Source organism: Osmia bicornis, chromosome 2 (genome assembly GCF_907164935.1).
Source record: "Osmia bicornis bicornis chromosome 2, iOsmBic2.1, whole genome shotgun sequence".
In the NCBI taxonomy this organism is placed as follows: domain Eukaryota; kingdom Metazoa; phylum Arthropoda; class Insecta; order Hymenoptera; family Megachilidae; genus Osmia; species Osmia bicornis.
Genome location: NC_060217.1, coordinates 7,475,407 through 7,495,447, shown reverse-complemented (window position 1 = coordinate 7,495,447; position 20,041 = coordinate 7,475,407). Strand labels below are relative to the sequence as shown.

Below are 20,041 nucleotides of genomic sequence, written 5' to 3'. Positions count from 1 at the left end.
CTAAGTTCTTAAAGATTATGTTCCTGCCCCTAATCTGCCCTGTCTCTCAATGCCTAACGCTGGATTTATACAGTACACCCACTAAACCGTGATTATCAAGACTTTCAGCATGCCTGTATGTCATGGAATGATCGTTAGAGGCTTAATTGTGATATAGTAGTCACTCGATAATTCCGCACTTTCCGTGCTCTAGATGTAGGCCTTTCTAAGAAAGGGGAAATTATCGAGTAACAACTGTATATAACAACTGATGAAGATTTATTGTGTTTTATATTTGATTTATTGTACTTCATTGTACCTTCCCTATTTATGCTTTATAATTTGATATAAATATTCATTTAATTAATAACCGATGTGAATTATTCATCATAACTTTCATAAATTTGCAGTATACACACACACATTTACTGCAGTATATTCAGTAATGCATCTAAAAAAGGAGAGACACTACTTAACATCTCTGTGTGTTGGCCATACATTACCTCTAAATACTTCTACCTACCGTAATTCACACTTTAGATGGACTAGAGCTCAATGTTCTTAACTTCGTCGGCCATGTTCTGACGTGACTTCAGCGCAGGCGCACAACACGCAAAACGGAAACAGTGCGCGTGTTTATAAAGCATAGTGACAACCACACATTTTTGTTTTTTTCCTTCGCACATTACTACGTACTTTTGCCATCCAGTTTCTCTTACGAAGTGAGAGCTGCTGATTAATACCGTACGCATACGAGTACTCGAAACATGTTTTGCACTTGTATCAACATAATCCACATCCATGGTATCGTGGTCCCCAGTGGGTACAACCTTCTGCGGGTGTTTTCTCTTTACTACTTATTGCTAATCTTGAAACGAAAGGCTATTACTTTTGAAATCTATGCATGTTCTCTGTTCCTGGTTCTTCCGAGAACACATAGAGCTTATGCTCAGGAATGAAACTTAAAAGTCATGTTTCATCAGAAGGAAATCAAAAGCTGTTAGTCTAAATTAATTATAATTTATTAGAAAATATCGGTGTATCATGTTTTCATTCAAATACATAATGTTTGATAGAAAGTGTAGCATGATCTGGAATACCAAAATACCTGAAAAAGTGATTCTTGTCAAATGTTCTGTTGCGCACTCTATGATTTAGAACGACGATTTTAAGAACTACATCGGTCTAAATGATCCATGGATCACTCTGGTTAATAAAAAAAAAAAAAAAATAATGAAAATTGTAAAGGGGCTCTAGAGACCCAGGTACCTTGTCTATGATATAATTAATTTACAATTGAACCTGTCGATAAAATAAGGTCTTACTGTTTGAAGTACATGTAGAAATCTTTTTTAACAACATCTTGGTACACATTATTGTAATGTAAATGGAAACAATGAATTTTTACTGCACTATTTTTCTTTTTATTTAGTTGAGGAAATTAAAAAATATGAAAGAAAAACATTAACAAAGTACAACTTAAATGTATTTTCCTATCAGACTAAGAAAAAAAAATATATTAAAATTAAATTAATATTCAGTTTATTTATGACATTCTCATAGGTAAAAAATAATTTCTTCTGGATCTTTTTTATCATTGACGTACCCATTTCTTTTTTTTCCCTATAATAGGGTAATTATTACACTTCAGGATATTCAATAATGCAAAATAAATTTCCGATTAACGATAGCATTGACTAAATGTTAATATATGCATTAAAGAATGATCACGTATTTATTAGGAATCATGCAGATTCTGTTTTAACACGTTCGCAAGAATTGTAAGGATGACATCATCGGCAGGTTAGTTCTGTTTCATCAGTGAATGCTTACATGCATGTAATTTTATTTTCATATTCAATCGAATACCTTGTAAAGGATATTAAAACACTTTTATTTATATATTTGACAGTATGTTAAAAAGTTTCAATATTTTTTGCTACTACATTTCTTCAGCAAAGCGCTGTTTTAATTTAATTTGTAGAAGATTTTATTAAATCTCATCCATTATATCACACTGCCCACTGAGAATTCGATTATTCCTGTTTCATTATTACCATAAATAACGATTCTAGAGGTAGGACTGCTGTAACGTGGGCGAGAGAAAAGAAATATGGCACAGACCTGAACATACTCCGTCCAGAACGGCATTATACTAAGAAAAGATGAGCAAGGGTTATAAAAATCTTTTCAAATAATAAAAAATAATTTTATTAATATCTCCGTGTTGTGATGAATAAAAGTTGCGCTAAAACCTAACTCAAATCTAGTTTAGACATTCATAAATATTTACACCTATGTATTTTATTCTTGTCCGATCTCCTATATTTATAATCAATAAAATTTGTTTTGTTTAATAACAACGTACAGAAAATATTTCACAGAAGCATTAGGATTTATCCGTCCCTGTATATACGTAGGAGTAAAGCGACTTCTGCGAACGCACTGACCGGATAAACTGCGCTCGCGCGCTTTTCTTGCTCGTTCTTCAAACGTACACTCGCAAACCTGCTGGATGCTGGCACCTCTAATGTACTCCACGTCATTTCCAATAAATGTTACGGACTATTTCCTGGATGAAAAACATCCGATAAAGAACTTCAGAATCATATTCAAATGGAGTTACTCTTATACTGGGTGGTTCTTAATTCCATCTAAACATTTTTGTAAATAAATCTATAGAATAATACGAGAAAGGAAATATAAATTTGGCAAACTTTGGATAATCCAACAGTCACGTTAATAGAATATTTCATTAGATAATCAGTTTTTCCATTACATCAACGTGTTTTGTTTAAAAATCTCAATTTCACAGATCCCGAGATTAAAAAAGAACATTTCAATTACTTTTTGCAAAAATTTACTCTCTATTTATGCAATAAAAATGACCAAGGAGATGAATTTTTGACAGTTACGTAGCGTCGAACTGACATGAGCGACGGATCAAGCACCTGATTTCAAGAATGCGCTTGGGGTAGTCCTGCGCATGCGTCCTCGCTAGTCCTGCGCATGCGCTCTAACTGGTCCTGCGTGATGATGCGCACTCGCAAGCAAAACGCTCAGTGGATCGAGCCAGTATTGGACGGGCACTCTGCGGTATCGTGTGCGCCGTCTTTTCGATTTGCTCGTTCAACGGTTCATCCGTTCGACGCGCGAAAAATTGTCGACGAAACGAAAAACGAAAAAAGAAAAAACACGGTGATCTAGCGGTGCGTCATCACCAATATTGGATTACCCTTTCTCGCGAGGTAAGTTTTGAAACTATTTCGTGTTTAGTATTAGATCAGAATACACATACAGTTTGAGATGAAGTCAAAATTCATTTGATACGATAACTCAAGGTTACGTATTTTTAAAAGTGACCGTTCAATCGCATATAGGGGTATAATTAATACAAAATATAAACTGATCTCCAAATGGGATGTATGTATCTATATGCATTAATTAAAGATAAACGGAGACATTTGTACTTTTGTTACGTGCAAAATGAGTATAGTCTTATGGCCAAATCGTTTGCATACAATCAAAAGTGCATTCAACACGTTCTGCACTAGAATATTTTATACTTTGCCGCTGGCGCTAGCAACTGCCATTAAAACTCGAGGTTACGCCGCATAATTAATATCGTAAAAAATTCTTTAAGAGGTAATAAATCGTGACTATAAATTGAAATCCTTGGAAGAAAACAAGCAGGCTATTATAAACCACTGCTAATGGATTGTGAATGGTATTTTATGACTTGCTCCACTAATAGTTCAAGAAACTAAACAACGCTATGTTTTCTTTATAAATATAGGTATTTTTTGCATACTGCATCTTCTAGATTTGCACTTCTTGGCTAGAACTATATTTATATTTTAATTATGGGGGATGATAAACAACTTTTAAAAAGTTGTACTAGAGCATCGTTTCCACGTCCTACCCCGGCATTAAGTAATAAATTCCACATTCCAGTTTCGTAAGCATTCAAAAAATACCATTATAGTAACCTACATTCGTACATGCATGCGATAAATATTTTCGTATGTTCTTAACATAAACAAAAGCTGTATGTACAAATGTGTATAAATAACACAAAGCTGAAGGAATTAAACAGGGAGCATTGTATAAATACAATTTGTCAAAAAGATCTGCTTTAGTCTAGCTATTTTTCATTTAAAAGTAAGTGTTGATCGGACATTTGTAGATTTAGTGTTAAATGCAAAGTAACCTTTACATTAATTTGCTTAAATGTATAATTTCTCTTGGTAAGATAATTAAATGCATCCTACATTAATTTAAAATAAAAAAAATGTGTAGTCTAAAGTGCTATTGTATTATTTGTGAGGCAATATTGAATCGATCATCAGTACATCTCAAATAAATTATTACAGTGAAAGAAAGATTACTTGATTAATAATCTTATTAAACTTTTTCATTCTCATAAATTAAAATTATCTTCTTTAGCGGATGTACGGTATGATTTCAGCTAGTTAAGTCCACATTTTCGAAGAATTACTACAAACGCTGTAGCGGCACCATGCTGCAATTAATCTTGTTGCATTGAAAAACTCTCGTCGCGTCTAAGAGGTTGCTTGAACAGTGGTCTTCGTTATATAGTCTCTCCGAAGCTAAACCAATCAACTCCACAAAACAAAATGCATCAAAATTGTTTCTAGAAATTTAGTTTAACCCTTTCGATCCTTACTCCGTAAGTCATACATAAAAAAAAGAATTAACAAAAATATGCGAGTCATAAATTTTCATAATATTTGTAATAAATGCTAGAAACATATATTATATTCCTAAAATGATAGAAGATAAAAAAAAGTTTCATTAGGCAAAAGTAGATGGTGTTGAATGGAGCATCACTTGATGCATGTGTCGGTTCTAGTAGTGCAAGAGTATCAAATTAAAAAAATGAAATTAAAAAAATTTGGAGATAAATTATTTTATTATTATATAATATAAATTGAAAAATACATGGAAAGTGAAATTGGTTAGTTTGACTTCAGAGAAACATCACGGATTAATAGTTCGTTTCGTATTACCTTTACGGAAACGTCGAGCTATAGAAAAACATTAACAAGAATTCAATATTCATTATTTAAAAATGGCTGAGGGTACAAAAGCGAACGCGACAGATTTTGAACACCGTGAAAGACGAGTCGCGCTTATTTTGCAACTGTGACTCACGCTGCGTGTTTTCATTCGGTACTGTGTACTCCTGCGTGTCGTTTTTCGAATCTTTCCTTTTTCCACCTTTAAAACACATCGTGAAAGCATCCCACCTTTCAGATGGTTTTTTGTTCCGGTTTTAAACCGCCGAGACAGCAACAGTTGAAGCCAGAAACCATTGTGTGATTATATTAAAAAAGTGATATAATTGTAGTAATATAGTATTTGGTACTATTACTTTTACTAGATATAATAACGCCAAAAATCGAAATTTCAAGAGTGTTTGCACTTTCATCATATTTGTCGTTGGTTGAATAACAAGGTTTACAGATAAAAGTATTAAGAGTCATATCATTTAATGATTCTAGTTATTTAGCAATATCATTTCATCCGACCTGTCAGTATATCAAGAGTATTCCGAATTTAACAAGTTGTATAACTCGAAACCATGGATTTTCCATAATATAACAAATTGAAGAATTTATTTCTGTCTTGGGATATAAATAATTAAAAATTAGATTACGAATATTGATGAAATATTTGTGCAATCATTTCCAAGAAACTTTAAGCTTCAAATTAATGTGCCATAACTGCTATTTTTATATTGGTCATTAACTATATGTTGTAATCAGCAAGAGTTAATTATATTTCAAAATTTTCAACACCTAGAGTTACCAAACTAAATATCTCAATGTTGTAAAGAATTTAAAAAATTATTAATTTCGAATGGCTATTAAAGTGATTAAAATACTTGAAATGTTACAAGAAAGAAAATGGAATGCCGATCGCTACGCGTAATCCGGTAAGCAGATGATGGTAGGTGGATGGGCGGAAGGTCAAATCCCACTTTACGTCTTCGTGAATGTTTCATCCTTGTTAGGTGTGTTCCAGAGACCATTCACTGTCAGAATGAAGCTGTATAGCTTCAGTGACTCTTATATCCAGGAAAAAGAGTAATTCTAAAATCCTGTCGTTTCATCAGATGTTCTTTATGCTTCGTTGATCATTGTCATTGAAAATGCAGTAATTTTCTCTTTGCCAAACAACCTTCGGCAAAATTTCTGTTTATAATGAACAAATTGCCACGATATATCGTCGATGCTTATATTATTCAGTATGAATGACAATATAAGAATTACGTCACTATATGTATACATTGAGTGTAAAATACAAAGAATGGTGTAGAAATAATGCGTAATCTTTTAGTGATCGCGGAAAAGAGGACGGCAAGTAACGAAAGTAGGCCCCAAAAATAGGCGTTACGCCAAAAACATACCGCTCTATAGTTTATTTAACCTCCCACTATCAGGCTGCGATTCGAAAATGAATACTGTTTCGTCGATTTATTTTTTCTGTAGATGTATGGTTTCTTATGAAATTTATAAATTTCACTGTGCTAGCATTTTGGTTCTTATTTAAAAATGTTAAGAACACTTATCGTGTATGGTAGATGTAAGAATGAAAGTACAATTTTTTAAAAATAAGTCTCTGTCTCTCTCAGGCCTATTACCTTAATCCTTTAGGCCCTGTTGGTGACAATTGCCATCTTCTTTAAAGATCTGATGTACCTGTAATAGTCCTGGTTGTGGCAATTGCCGTGACGGTCTGGTTTCTATATCTATAATAGAAATTCATTTAAATTTTGCAGTGGAATTGTTATGGTAGTTATAAACAATATTTTGTGCCAGAAGAATTTTTCATCTAAGGACTGAAAGGGTTAAATTGAAAATTGCCCCTTTGGAATATTAAGGGAAAGAAATAAATTCTTTAAATATACATTCAATTTTAATCTTATACTTTTGAACGGTGATGTATGTTGAAAGGTTTGGTTCGACTCGATTTGTATTCCCGCGTGTTGCATTGAAAATACAATACAATATTCATGTGTTAACGATACAAGCGAAGATATGACTGCAATTAAAAAATATCTCCGTTACAAAACAGCTTACCGTTGCAACGGTGAAAACATAAACCAAAACAACAAATGCTTTGATTTCGTAATTCCTTCTATAATAAAATAAAATAAATTTTTTTAATGAAATTGGTATAAAAAGATGACTTTCTATTGTTAGCAGCAAACGCATAAAAGATTCACGTGATTTGTCAGTTCGACCGTTTTCACGGATCGCTTTCGTAAAAGTTGATTTGGGTTATATTTGTACGAGTTAAACAAAGAACGGTAGATCAGAGAGAAAAGAGAAAAGAGAAAAATGGAATGAAACTGTGGGCGCCAGTTGGCTGGGGACTATTGCCACCCACGCGATGTCAAATGTCGCTTTAAATTTACACCAGTTGGTCTGTTTCCTTTCCGATTCCCTTGAATCCTGATTCTCGCAGGTTAAAACAATTACCATTGGAAATTTTCTGCTTCGTATAAAACATATTAATACTAATTTGTTTATGTTACATTACCTTGTTGCATATCAACAATGCAATTTTCTGCAAAAATAACTTAAGCTGTCAAAAGTGAAAATAGAGAAAGCATAAAAAGTAACATTTATTCAAAATTCAAATATAAAAATAAAATGGCACCAACAATGGAGCACACTACGCACTTGGACGGTTATTGCTGATCTTAAAATCAAACCAACCGCAGTCATCATCGTTTTGATTGGTACAAAGGCCTTGAACAACGATGCACAATGTCACTACCACTGTGACACTTCATTAACGATCTGACACGAAAGGTCTATTGCTTTAACATGCCTTATAATGCCGAATCACACTCGTGTCATACAATGACTAAATACAATAATATGAGTTATGTTCATGAAATAATTAAATTTTAATAAACTGATACTTAATAAGAAACCAACATTTGCATTAATATTATTTAAATTTGATTTTATCGTTATTCATACTTAAGCTTCTTAAAAGGAACAGTAATCACTGCTGACGAAATCGTTTGAGTATAAAACGATTCGCATCCTCCATCATATAATTGCATGTGTTTTATATTAGCATACCCGAGTGCCTTAAACCATTTAAACGTTGAAACATATATGTATAATTTGTAAATATGTATTTGTAAATTGAAAATATGTAAATTGGGAAAATATAACTTTTCAGTAAAATAATCAAAATTATTTGCACGTCTAAGCAATAATGGTAATTTTATTTTCTAATTTAAATATTCAACTCACTACCTTACAAAATTATAATTTTGTTTCCTTTAATTTCTTCGAGTTATTGAATTATTTGTATCAAATTTATGGTCCCGTTCACCAATGGCCCCCGTATCACTCAACGTTAATCAATCGTTAAAGAAAAATAACAAAAATCTCGAATAACCGAAGAATTGAAAAATCTGAAAACTCAGTCACGAACTAAATAAAAAGAGGAAAATCTTTATGTGACAGACTTGTTAGGGGAATACAAATTCTAGAAACCATCCGGGTATACGTTTCAAGGTTTCAGTGGTGATCATATGTGTGTCTCTTCCACAAACGATTCTCGGAAGGCCTCCTTGGCCCCTTTGCCCCATTCGCATTGATGTCTCCGCCGGAATAAAACAACCGATCGTTTGGCATTTACCAAGGAAATGCTCTCCAGATTCTCTAACCTCGCTCGAAATATCCTTGCGCGTTATTAAGCCGGTTGTTCAAACAATAAAATTATCTTATTTCAGTAGAAAGTAGTTTCGCATCGTCACAGATTTATCCAGCCGAATAAGCAAACGATTATTCTATGAATTATTCAAACTATTGACTTTTATTCCCATAAACAACATTTCTGTTGATTGTTAGAAGCGACAGATCAGAGGGGTTGAATATAAAGAAACATAATATACATAATTTTATTTCTTGGACTTAATAAATTCGTTCCTGGACTGGTTAAAGGAGAAATAAATCCTCGTTTGTAAGTTTCTAACGTCAAACGTTACATATAGCCAGTTAGTTCGAAATGCCACCGTTCTAGCCCACAACTTATGCTTCAGTGTCGCCTGTAAACCGGCTTCAGGTGTTCACCGCGAAAGTTTCTGCACCACACCTTTAGATCCAGTTCTCGATCTCTTCGAATCTGTCATATTTATAAACGTTACACTTCTATAAATAGAAATACACTATATTATGTTCAATATTCAGAATTCGTCTTAGTATACAATTTATGAATGTTAACGGGAAAGTATAAAATTCAAAAGAAGGAACGGGGTTGGTACAGGCGTATCACTCGTTAGCTTCAATTATATATAGTTAACGTTTCAGACCTGATTTAAGTCCTTTTCAAACATATTTATTAACTGTAATTCAATTGCCAAGATACAAAACTGTAAACTAAATTAAAAATTATATATTGAGGTATAATTCAACCCTCAAAAGATGCATGCTTTGTGATTAACGCGATAGAAGGGTTGAAAATTACTTTGACCCCAAATGATCCTGTATTTGTAGTTATAGTAGAAATATAATTCCATTAAAAATTTTTGGCAAAAAATATTCAAATTATTATATTTTGTATTATAAATTCACAAGCATTTAGAGATGATCCAATTGTTTACCATGAAGAAAAATTTAAAGGGTAGTTGAGGATTTAAAAAAAAATGGTTCAATTTGCAGAGATTAAGTAATTGATTACTAACGCGACAGATAAAACTTACATAAGAAGTGGCTTTGTTCCTAAATAAGATTTATCGAGGCTGTACTTATTTTTGTGTCGCGTCACGTAGTATTTAATTGACGCAACGATTTTACTTTGGAAATCCTAATCTTACCAGTGATCGTACTCTCGCGTAATCGCACTCAGAAATAGTACATTCGTAACGATACTTCTGTAAATATTTAGCATTCATTCACAGTATATTTTTAGTATTAACACAAAATGTAGCATTGATTTGATTATCACCCTTTGCGGAGAATTCCCTCAGTTATTAATTTAGCTCCTGCTGATGTATGTCCTTTTAAATATTTCGCAACATTATTTATTATTTTTATTGCAATTAATATGTTAAAGCAAAGGAAATCTAATTTTGTAAAAATCAAATTCCAGAGTATAGATAACAAATGAATTATTTGACTTTCATATTTTTTAAAACTATTGCTACTCTGTATATGCATTTGTGTCCGAAAAATTGTAAATATATTTTATTTTAATAATTTCCAAGTATTTAAAATAAAAAATGTAATGAAAACAATAATGGTAACATAATTCAGGATTCAAAGGGTTAAATTACAGAATGAACTTATCTTAATTTGAACAGTTACAATTCTAGCTATTGTACAGCCGTTTTCACAACAGTATTTACTGAAGATCGAGTTAAACAATTTAATTAAATCACTTTTCAATTGTCCATCAGGTCTCGTGAGGCAGGGAACTTCAAAAAGAGCGCAATGTCAGCTGCGGTGAGGGAGAGAACGACGACGCACACCAGCAGAAAGATCGTGAGTCATGGCGGTCCTATATCTGGCCAGACCCAGCCAGCGACCACGGCCAACAGCCTCGAAAACAACTTAGGTAAACCTTTAAATGTGCCACCAGCAGTGTAACCCTATCCTTGGATCATTCTTTCTCGACAGATCTTCTACGTACAAGGTGTTTCAAAAATAATAAGTGGCCAAAATTTCAGAATGTACATATTCGATAAACGCTTCCTTTCCAAGTTGCAAATAATAAAGATGTGCAAAACTTCTTCATGGAATCGTTGAGAACATTGTACCAGTTTGCTACTTCTTATGATACTTTTGGTAAAATTAGATTATAAAACACCGAACGCGTAAATGGACCAAGATTGCTTAATCGTTTGGAGTTCTATATCTTGGAATATTCCAAAATGATTAAAAGAAAATACATAGTAACATTCTGTAATATTTTAAATATCTAAAATAACAGCTGTCAATATAAATTATTTAACTCTTGATATGGCAATCAAAATTGTAAAATTGTAAAATGGTAAAATAATATGTTCACCGTTTCAAGTTTTATTCATTATAATTACTGTAAAAAAAATATGATTAGCAGTCATTAAATAGCTGATATTGAGGTAGAGCATTGCATAAGCATCCCCATCAATATGAATGACGAATGAATTATATTTAATGTAGGACAACAAATGACATCATTTCTGTGTATTATATTAAAATCCTATTATACTATGACCTTTCGTAAGAGTAAGAAGATTAGTTATCAACTTATTAAGATATTAATTATCAAGTGATGTCAGAGTTCTTAAAAATATACCATATATTTTCTTAGAAATAATTAAAAATATTACAAAGTTCACTCTAAATGAAATGCTAAACAACGATTGGCACTAATTAAATGTTTATACAGAATTGAATGAGACAGATAAATAAGTCCATGCTCTAAATAGAAATTTCCTCTAAACTATATTAGACTTGTCTGCTATATTTTTTCAGTCGTATTATAATCAATTTCTTAGAATATTTTTTTATTAAATAGATTTTTGTAGAATTTATAATATTAATTATTGCTTGAATTTTACTCTTTCTCTTTTATAAATCTTATTAAAATTAGTAATTAAAAAAGAAAAATAATTATATCTTCTTTTCTTTTTTATCAAAAATTCCAAAATGTTATCTCATTACTTGCATCATTTTATCCAATTTATATTTGAATGCAAAAATATATTGGATCACCATTTATCAGGAGCAATTTGTCAATTCATAATATAATCATGACATAATTTGTCAGTTCTTAATATGGCAATCTTCCATTGATGACAAGCTGTATCATTCACAAATTCGCATTTGAAAATTCAATATTATTTTGCATTATCGATATACTTTCATGCATATGTATTTGTCTGAGGATATATTCCGTTTGATTGTGATTGATTGAGGCAAGAGAAGAGCAGCAAATAGTTCTTGATTGATTCTATTACATTAAGATTAAAATTGCTAGCTTACACTTGAAGCGAAAAGACTAGACTGTCTGATCGTAATGCCTAATCTACTCACGATCAATAGAATCCAGTCGTACCAAGAGTTCTTGGTCTCGAAAGGGTTGAAAATGGTTTCAGGTACCCAAGGATACGTTTTGAATGATTTCAGATGCTCTTCTCGAGGACTTGCAAACGAGTGTCTCAAGAAGTACCACCCCGAGTCGAGGTGTCAGAACACTTTCGCCCCAAGTTGAATATCGCGTGGCTGCGAACCCTACCAAGGTGGTTTCAGAAGGCAGGTGGGTAAACTCTGCGAACACGGATGACCGCCCCAAATATTTTAACAGATAAATAGTAAAAATATAAAATTATAACTTTAGACCGATCTCGCCAAATCGAACGATGACAACCACCACAGAGAAATATGTAAGCACTGGACCAAGTGGTGCATCGAGTGGTATACCTGGTTTGGAATTCATCGATTCAGAATTGCAAAACGTGAGTTCTCCTCTTTTCATCTTAGTAATTGCATGCATAAATTTTTAACCCTTTGAAGACAAAGCACTCCTAAGCTTGACACAATGTATGCATGGAATATTAATTTGAATTAAAATAAGTAATAATTCCAGTCTTTAAGGCATGTATTCTTTCTTTGGAATTAATTATTTATTTTTCGAAAAATATGATTATCTATTTTATATTTAACACGTTGTATACCACGGGAGTCACCGGTGACTGGTACCGCAAATTATTGTAAATAATATTGTCATTGTACAAATAATGGAAAATAGCAAATAGAAAGCTTGGAATTCGAAATTTGAAAATTAGCTATTCTTATTTTTAATAATTAGAACTTCAAGACGATCATTATCGGATCATTATCAACCTTTATCTCCATTATCTATTTATAAATTAAGATACAGCAATTTGCGTTATTTAAATTATTTGTATTATTTATTATGGACAAATTATATCAAAGAACGTCTAGCTACTATAATTTCCGATCGTCCTTTTTCGTCTTCTTTTATTCAGACATGACACTTCCAATTATGTGTACGTATATCAGGAAGATTACATCGCTTGATATTTGCCTTGAGGTAAAGCAACATCTTCTGCGTGTACCTACATTTACATACGTCCTTATTGTGGGCTGTTGGTACATTAAAAAGATCATAGCAAACAATGACATCATTCTTTTAATTGAGAGCTATGAAAATATGAGCTCCTATTAATCATTGGTAATTACTGGTATTTTAATCTGCTTTATTATAAGCGTCGATTTCTACTGTGGCAGCTAACTGAAAATCGGGCAATCAAATTAAGAAAGGAAATGATTGGATTATTAACACATTAATGTCTGCTGTCACGTATTTGTGATTTTGATACTTAATTTCTTACGCCATTAATCTTCGTCTAATTACAATTTGAAAATGATTAATCTATTCTATCAAATACTAATTTACAGACTCTTAAATATTAGAAAATTAATGTCTAAAGAAATAGTTTAAAATATAAAATCTTAATGGCCCACCGTGCAAGGGTTAAACCTGTATCACATCGTTCAAAGTAATTTGCATAAAATAAAAACCTGCAATATATTCCACATATTTATAAACAACAAAAATGATAACATCAAGAATTATAATCTCGAAGCGAGCATCGAAATTCCATTCACAGCAGGCCAGTAACAGGAATACACTATCATAAATCTGACATCGTAGCATATATATCAGGCATTAGAAGATCATGCAAAGACGCAGAATGGCTGTTACGCGTAATTGCAGCATTTCTTCAGCCGTGCAGACTATAATCTAACGTTTAATGAAAATGTAGATTGGTTACACGCGCAATTTGCCGTGTGCGTCTAGCGTTAGCCAGATAAACTTTCAGCCCTTCAGGTACGATAGGACACCGTCCGTTCTGATTTGCATACGAAATAACAGCTTCGAGTATGAAAAGCAAAATCTATGAGAAGTTATTCGCCTAGAATTCCGGTTTCACCAACAGTCCGAGAAGCTGTGTTACGAAAGACTAAAATTAACTTTGGTATTATACTCGTGTATCGTTTTTTCTTTTCAACAATTATGATAGATTATTTTTTGAAATTGATAATTTATAAACGTTTACATTCTATAGAATTGTATTTTATAAAAGTCTGCACGGTACATGGGTGTTGTTACGCGAGCAACGTTTTGTGTTCGCCCTAATGATGCTGCAATTAAGATGCAATTCTGAATAATTGTCTGACAGTTCCAGACGGTCATTTATGGAACTCGTTTTCACTTATGAGAATTTAACGACCGATAGAATACTCATCTCGGTTTTATTCTATTGTAAGATCAAGGCAAAATAGAGACAATGTGAAACGTATATTTATTTAATAAAAAATAATTTTGATTGATTGGTACATATGTTTTACCAAAGAATTACGACTAGAAAATTACCGTTTCACGTCATTATCATTGAAAGACTCGCAAATAGTTAGACGAATTAAGATGACAAGACTAATGACAAAATATTTTGAAATTCGATTGTTGTACTAATAAGCTTCAAAGATTTGAAAGGTGGCACACGATTGCCTGTAATATCGTCGTCTCGATAAAATATTCATTGGCCCTGAGTATACTGAAATTCCACGTGATTCAAACACTGTTACCGATCCGCCAACGCGTCTTGCGTAGCACGTTCGTTATAATTACGATCTTATAAGGAGAGTCGTCTGGCCACGACCCACGTCTTCTGCGTTAAACGTATCGTAATTATACGTTTCACGAACCTATGTATGTAAGTACGAATGTGAATCATTTAAGTCTTCGAGGAATATTTAGCTCCGTTATGTATTACAGGGTTTTTTTTTATAACTAGGTCAAACTATAGCTTTAAAACGATAGAAAACAGACAAAAATTTCATTAGGTGATATTACATGACGTGGTATGAAAGTGGAGGCATTTCACAGATTTTAAAAACATTTTTTACCATTATAAAGCTATAGCTTGGTCCGGTTGCAAAGGAATTTATAATTTATCGTGAACAATAAGTAATTTTTGTGAAAATGTGACCAAAGCATTATTATTGAATATAAAAGAAATAATTCACATGTGTATTTCATAGGTAACGTCATTATGCATTCAATGCACATACAAGTCTCACTGAACATAATTCATGAATCATTCGATGTTGTTCATTCATGAAAAAAGATTCATTGATTATTTATAATCTTGTTCTTGCAACATAATCTTGCACGATGAATTTATGAATGATACAGACGAATTGTTTGGAAGCGCTTGTAATAAATAAGAATTTCTATAAATAGATGTTCAGTCGTGTTTATGAAACATTTCTCTGTTTCAGGTGCAACCTGGTCAAAGTAAAACGATTGCTTATAAACAAGTGTCGTATCAATACAACAAGAATCTCGATGGGAAACCAATTGGTAAGTGCTCTTAACATTCCTACGAGAAAATTTATATTTTGTTTGCGCTGTTAAAAAAAGAAACAATTGCAATAATAATTGTTCTGATAATTAACTATATAAAAATAGTTATAAAAATATATGCTCCTTTTTTTTATAATACTTATCATTACTGAACCAAAATTAGTCCTTCAGTAATCTTGAAGACATAAGAGAAAATAAATAATTGTTTAGAAATTTTTTAAATAAGAAAAATAATAGATTTTTAATATTTCCTAACTGGTCTCTCACTGCAGGAAAAGCTCTCCCTCCTTGATCTTTTCAGGATTAATTACATACAATTTCTTATCAATTAAAAGCTGATTGATTAAATTCAAGTTCACGGTGGACGTTGATAAGCTTCCGGTTAGGGAGGTGTTGCTATTTAAAAAGAGATGAACGGCGGAACGGACTTGATGGAGGAGAATGAATTCCAACGGGAAGTCAGTTTTTGGTAAAAAGTACATATCCGATACGCCGCTATAAACCCTCAGGCGTGTTCGCGAGGAATCGCGCGCAAGCGCTGGCGCGTTTTAAACGATCGTGGAAGGAAGGGGAGCTGGTCACTCGTGTCGCTCCTTTTAAGGCGCGGAACGGCCTTGCAGGTATACGGTTAATTAACAATGAGAACGACAAAACGAGGGAGGTTCGTTGTCTGTTGGGAGATCTTTGGGAAATTCGATTCGAACGTTCGATCGATCGAAATCAACGCAAGCAGAACGAAATAATTTTCACTTTTACAGAAAAGTATTATTAATATTTTTAACTACAGGCCACTAGACAAAGGATTTTGATAAATTCATCAATGGACCTAAATTATAACATCAATTAGACCTCGTTCTGCAATAGGGAACCAACTGACATTTTTATTGAAATCCACTTATAAACATCACTAAATTTAAATTTTGATGTATCTCATCTCTTCTGTTTTCTGAAACTTAAATAGATATATTAAAATGATTTTGAAATTTTTCATTTAATAGACTCAAAACTATGTCAATGTCACACGGTTCCTTATTATAACAGATGAGGATCCAACTGTCTCTTAAGCTAAAATAGTTACAAAAGTATATACAGATTCAGTTTCCTATTTTCTGTTATATGTATATGAATTTTTCGGAAAAACAATATAATTAGTATAATTTTGTAACCGTGAACGTGGCGATTTCTGAAATCCTCTGAGATTCTATTGAACCACGAAGGCAGGTAACGCGGCAACGCCATTACACGTAGAAGATTTCCGCGCTGGATGTCTCTCTATATGGAAGTGACGTAGCGACCAGAGTGTGTGTTCTTTGTGGTAACACACGATACACAAGCGTATCCATATTAGGGCTGCGTGTAACAGAAGGTTGACCCGATTTCTCTGTCCCTCTGGTTGCACTTGAGAAAGAGAAAAATAAAGGCTCCAAAAATGGAAAGGAGAGGAAAACAAAATATCAGCAACATTGAGAGCCAAGGATGATGATTGTCGTTAGATCAACGGGTGATGGTCGTTGTTCCAATGAAGTGATTAAATTTTAAAAAAATATGAAACAACTTATAATCTTTAATTTGAACCTTCCCTGATCATAGAAATTTTTAAACTTATATAAACTTACAATATTTTCACAAAATTGTACAAAGAACTGTACAGAAAATGTGCATTGATGAAATTTTTAAAAAACATCTCTATAATTATTGACACAACGTTAAAAAGGTATAATTCTTTTATATTACAGATTCCTGGACAACCCCAGACAATGCATTGACCAATGTTAGTTCAGCATTGATGTGAGTATAATTCATAACAAAATGCTTTCTGTCTAGCATCATAACCGTTTGAATGATCGCCAAGAAATCTATATACATCTACCAAAATAGAAAGTTGGGTTGTAAATCTCAAACAGTTGTACAGGGGTTGAAGAAAACAATGGAAGCACCTGTTATAAATATGTTTCTTACATAATAACATTAAAAATAGTTATTCTTTTTTTTACTTCAGTGTCCTAAAATCAGGCTTACATTCTTAATATTTTAATTATTTTATTCATCATGGAAAAAATGTTGAATGAATTTTTACAGCGATGATATTCGAGAAAGGACCTACGAAGAGAGTACACTCCACAGTGGTTTAGAGCCGGTTACGAGAACAGTCAATAGAGAATTGGTATGTTTATTGTTTTCAAATAACTAAATCAGAACCGAAAACTATATGTATAAATATATTCATACTTCAGATATATAGCGATGGTTCTACATCTCGCTCGAAACAAACTTCACCCTTACCAGGTACTCAACACAAAGACGTGAAGTATATTCACGAATCTTCGGGTAAGTGTTAAAAAAAAAAAACATAAATAATAGAATTAATCTGAAAATTTATTTATCCAAGTATTAAGCCCAAGTAATACACATTTGGAGCACAGTAACACAAACACAAGGATGGAGTGTATGAATATGGGACCTGAGGGATTAATAAAGACAAATTGTTTTAATGAAACTTATTTTTTACAGTGAAATATATGAGCTTTATAAATGCCATAGGTTACCAAACAGAGCCAGTACAGAATACACTGACCACAGTGCACGCGAGTGCTCAAGAATACGGAAATGTGGAGTATGTGCCAGTTCCATCGCCAACACCAGCGATACCGATCAACTTGGCACCTGGTCCGAACACGAAGGTAACGACCACCATCAAAACCTACACGTACGAGCTACCAGGGGCGCCAGAGACGTATTTGCCAGGCAGCAATGTGCCAGGAACTGTCGTGCTGCCAGGTGATCAGACCATCACGTACACAATACCGAAAGGTTCGACCTCCACCTCCGATAAAATGGTCTCCTATCAGACCGTTACCGAAAATGTACCACCTAGAACACCAACTAGGTACAGCAGTCCATCGCCAGTAACGGACATTACTAAAAAGTCCACCACCATACACCAGGAAGCTAAATTCTTCCGCGAGGAACACCACGGAAGTCCACCAGGCCAGCCAATAACAACTGGTTATCGTCCTACTTCACCACCTCTGGAGACTAAAACAAGAGTGACACGAAACGAAAAATACTACCAAGTAGACGGCACTTATCCCAACGGACATCCACCTGGTGATCGACCGGATCATCCGAGCGGTCCAGTGATTTATCAGAATCAACCACCTATCATAAACGAGACTCACACCAGTATAAATCGGATCGAGGAACATTATCCCAGTCGATCGCCGTCCAGTGGACGATACCCGACACCCGATAAACCGGGAACACCGGTTAATTATTACACTACATCACCACAGACCACTCCGCCACAATCCTCCACCACCGTATATAAATTTTCGAACACGACCACGACGATACCGCCGAACAAGAATGCCGAGGACCACGAAGTTTTGTTACCGAAACCGTTCCCAACCGGTGGCGTTCAGGTGGGTCCTCCGAAACCTGTCAGCAAGGAACAAAATCCACCTAAGAAGCTTGAAGAACTTATGGCATCGTTTTCTGATACCGAGGTAGATTCCTATCCTGACAATTATTCAAATTTACAAAATGAAAATATAAATTCAAAATTATTTTATAAAAATTGCTTCTTTCTTCAGCGCGAAGTGTTAGAGGACATCGAGAAAAGGGAAAAAGGACAACGAAAGGAATCGCCAGCCGTTAAAAAAGAAGTCGACTTTATACCTCACACCCCACCCAAGGTAAAAAGTAAAAATGTCGCTGGTCCTCCGGTTTATTATCCACCTGGATCGGCGGAATTCACCAAGAAAGAAGAAGCGAGCGCAGCCATGTCTCAATCAGGCGTAAGTAAATGATAAACTTTTAATGCTTCAAATCCTTTGCAACTGACAAGCGTTGAATCGAATAACGTTACAGGACAAGAAACTGTCGACAAATAACGTTATATGCAATTAATAATTCTTCTTTTTGATTTTTATAGGGAGCATGGCAAAAGGCTAGTGGAAAATATGAATACGAAGCATCTAGTAAAAGCAAATCAAAGTCCAGCAGCGGTGGCGCTGTTGTTCCCGTTTGCCTACCCCTTTGTTGTGCCTTGCCATGTGTAATTATGTAACTTATTTTAATCAATGTTAACTTGTTAATCGACTAGTTAACAGACTAGTTAACAGACTAGTTATACTCTACATGAATCTCTATCTAAATTCATTGTATATCTTCCATAATGCTGAACAGACATAGTAAAACAAAAGTCAATGGTAGAACTTTGGCATAAGACTCAGTAAATGATTTTAGTTCAGGAGCAAAGAATTTTCAGTCCTTTGTCAAATATTGTGTGTACATAACATTGAATAAACGTGCAATTAAGATCTGATATAAATTATAATTTGACAATTTGATAATCAAAAATAGCTTAATAAATAAGCTCTCTTACTTATGTAATATTATTATACAATTACTGATATTGTAGATTTTATTTTATAACATGTTTCAATATTGTTTTAAATTATTGCTATTTTCGTTTTATATAATTTTTAAAGTAATACAAAATTATTTAAGTTTTTCTCTTTATTATTTTGCTTTTATATATAATATTAAATCTCTCCTGTTGCATATATCATACAACTGGATTTTGTTAATATCATATCATACTCCAGCAGTATAAGCTATAACACTT

General features: G+C 33.3%; 1 protein-coding gene across 1 annotated transcript; it reads left to right on the top strand.

Moving 5' to 3' along the window:
- The first annotated feature begins 3,033 nt into the window (after positions 1-3,033).
- On the top strand, positions 3,034-19,801 carry LOC114876113 (proteoglycan 4). The gene is made up of 11 exons (XM_029187198.2): positions 3,034-3,227; positions 10,430-10,587; positions 12,144-12,273; positions 12,355-12,472; positions 15,327-15,408; positions 17,148-17,199; positions 17,491-17,575; positions 17,646-17,739; positions 17,953-18,917; positions 19,005-19,208; positions 19,346-19,801. Exons 2-11 carry the CDS (start codon positions 10,464-10,466, stop codon positions 19,478-19,480), a joined length of 1,989 nt encoding a protein of 662 aa, XP_029043031.1. The 5' UTR covers positions 3,034-3,227; positions 10,430-10,463; the 3' UTR covers positions 19,481-19,801.
- Positions 19,802-20,041: the final 240 nt, after the last annotated feature.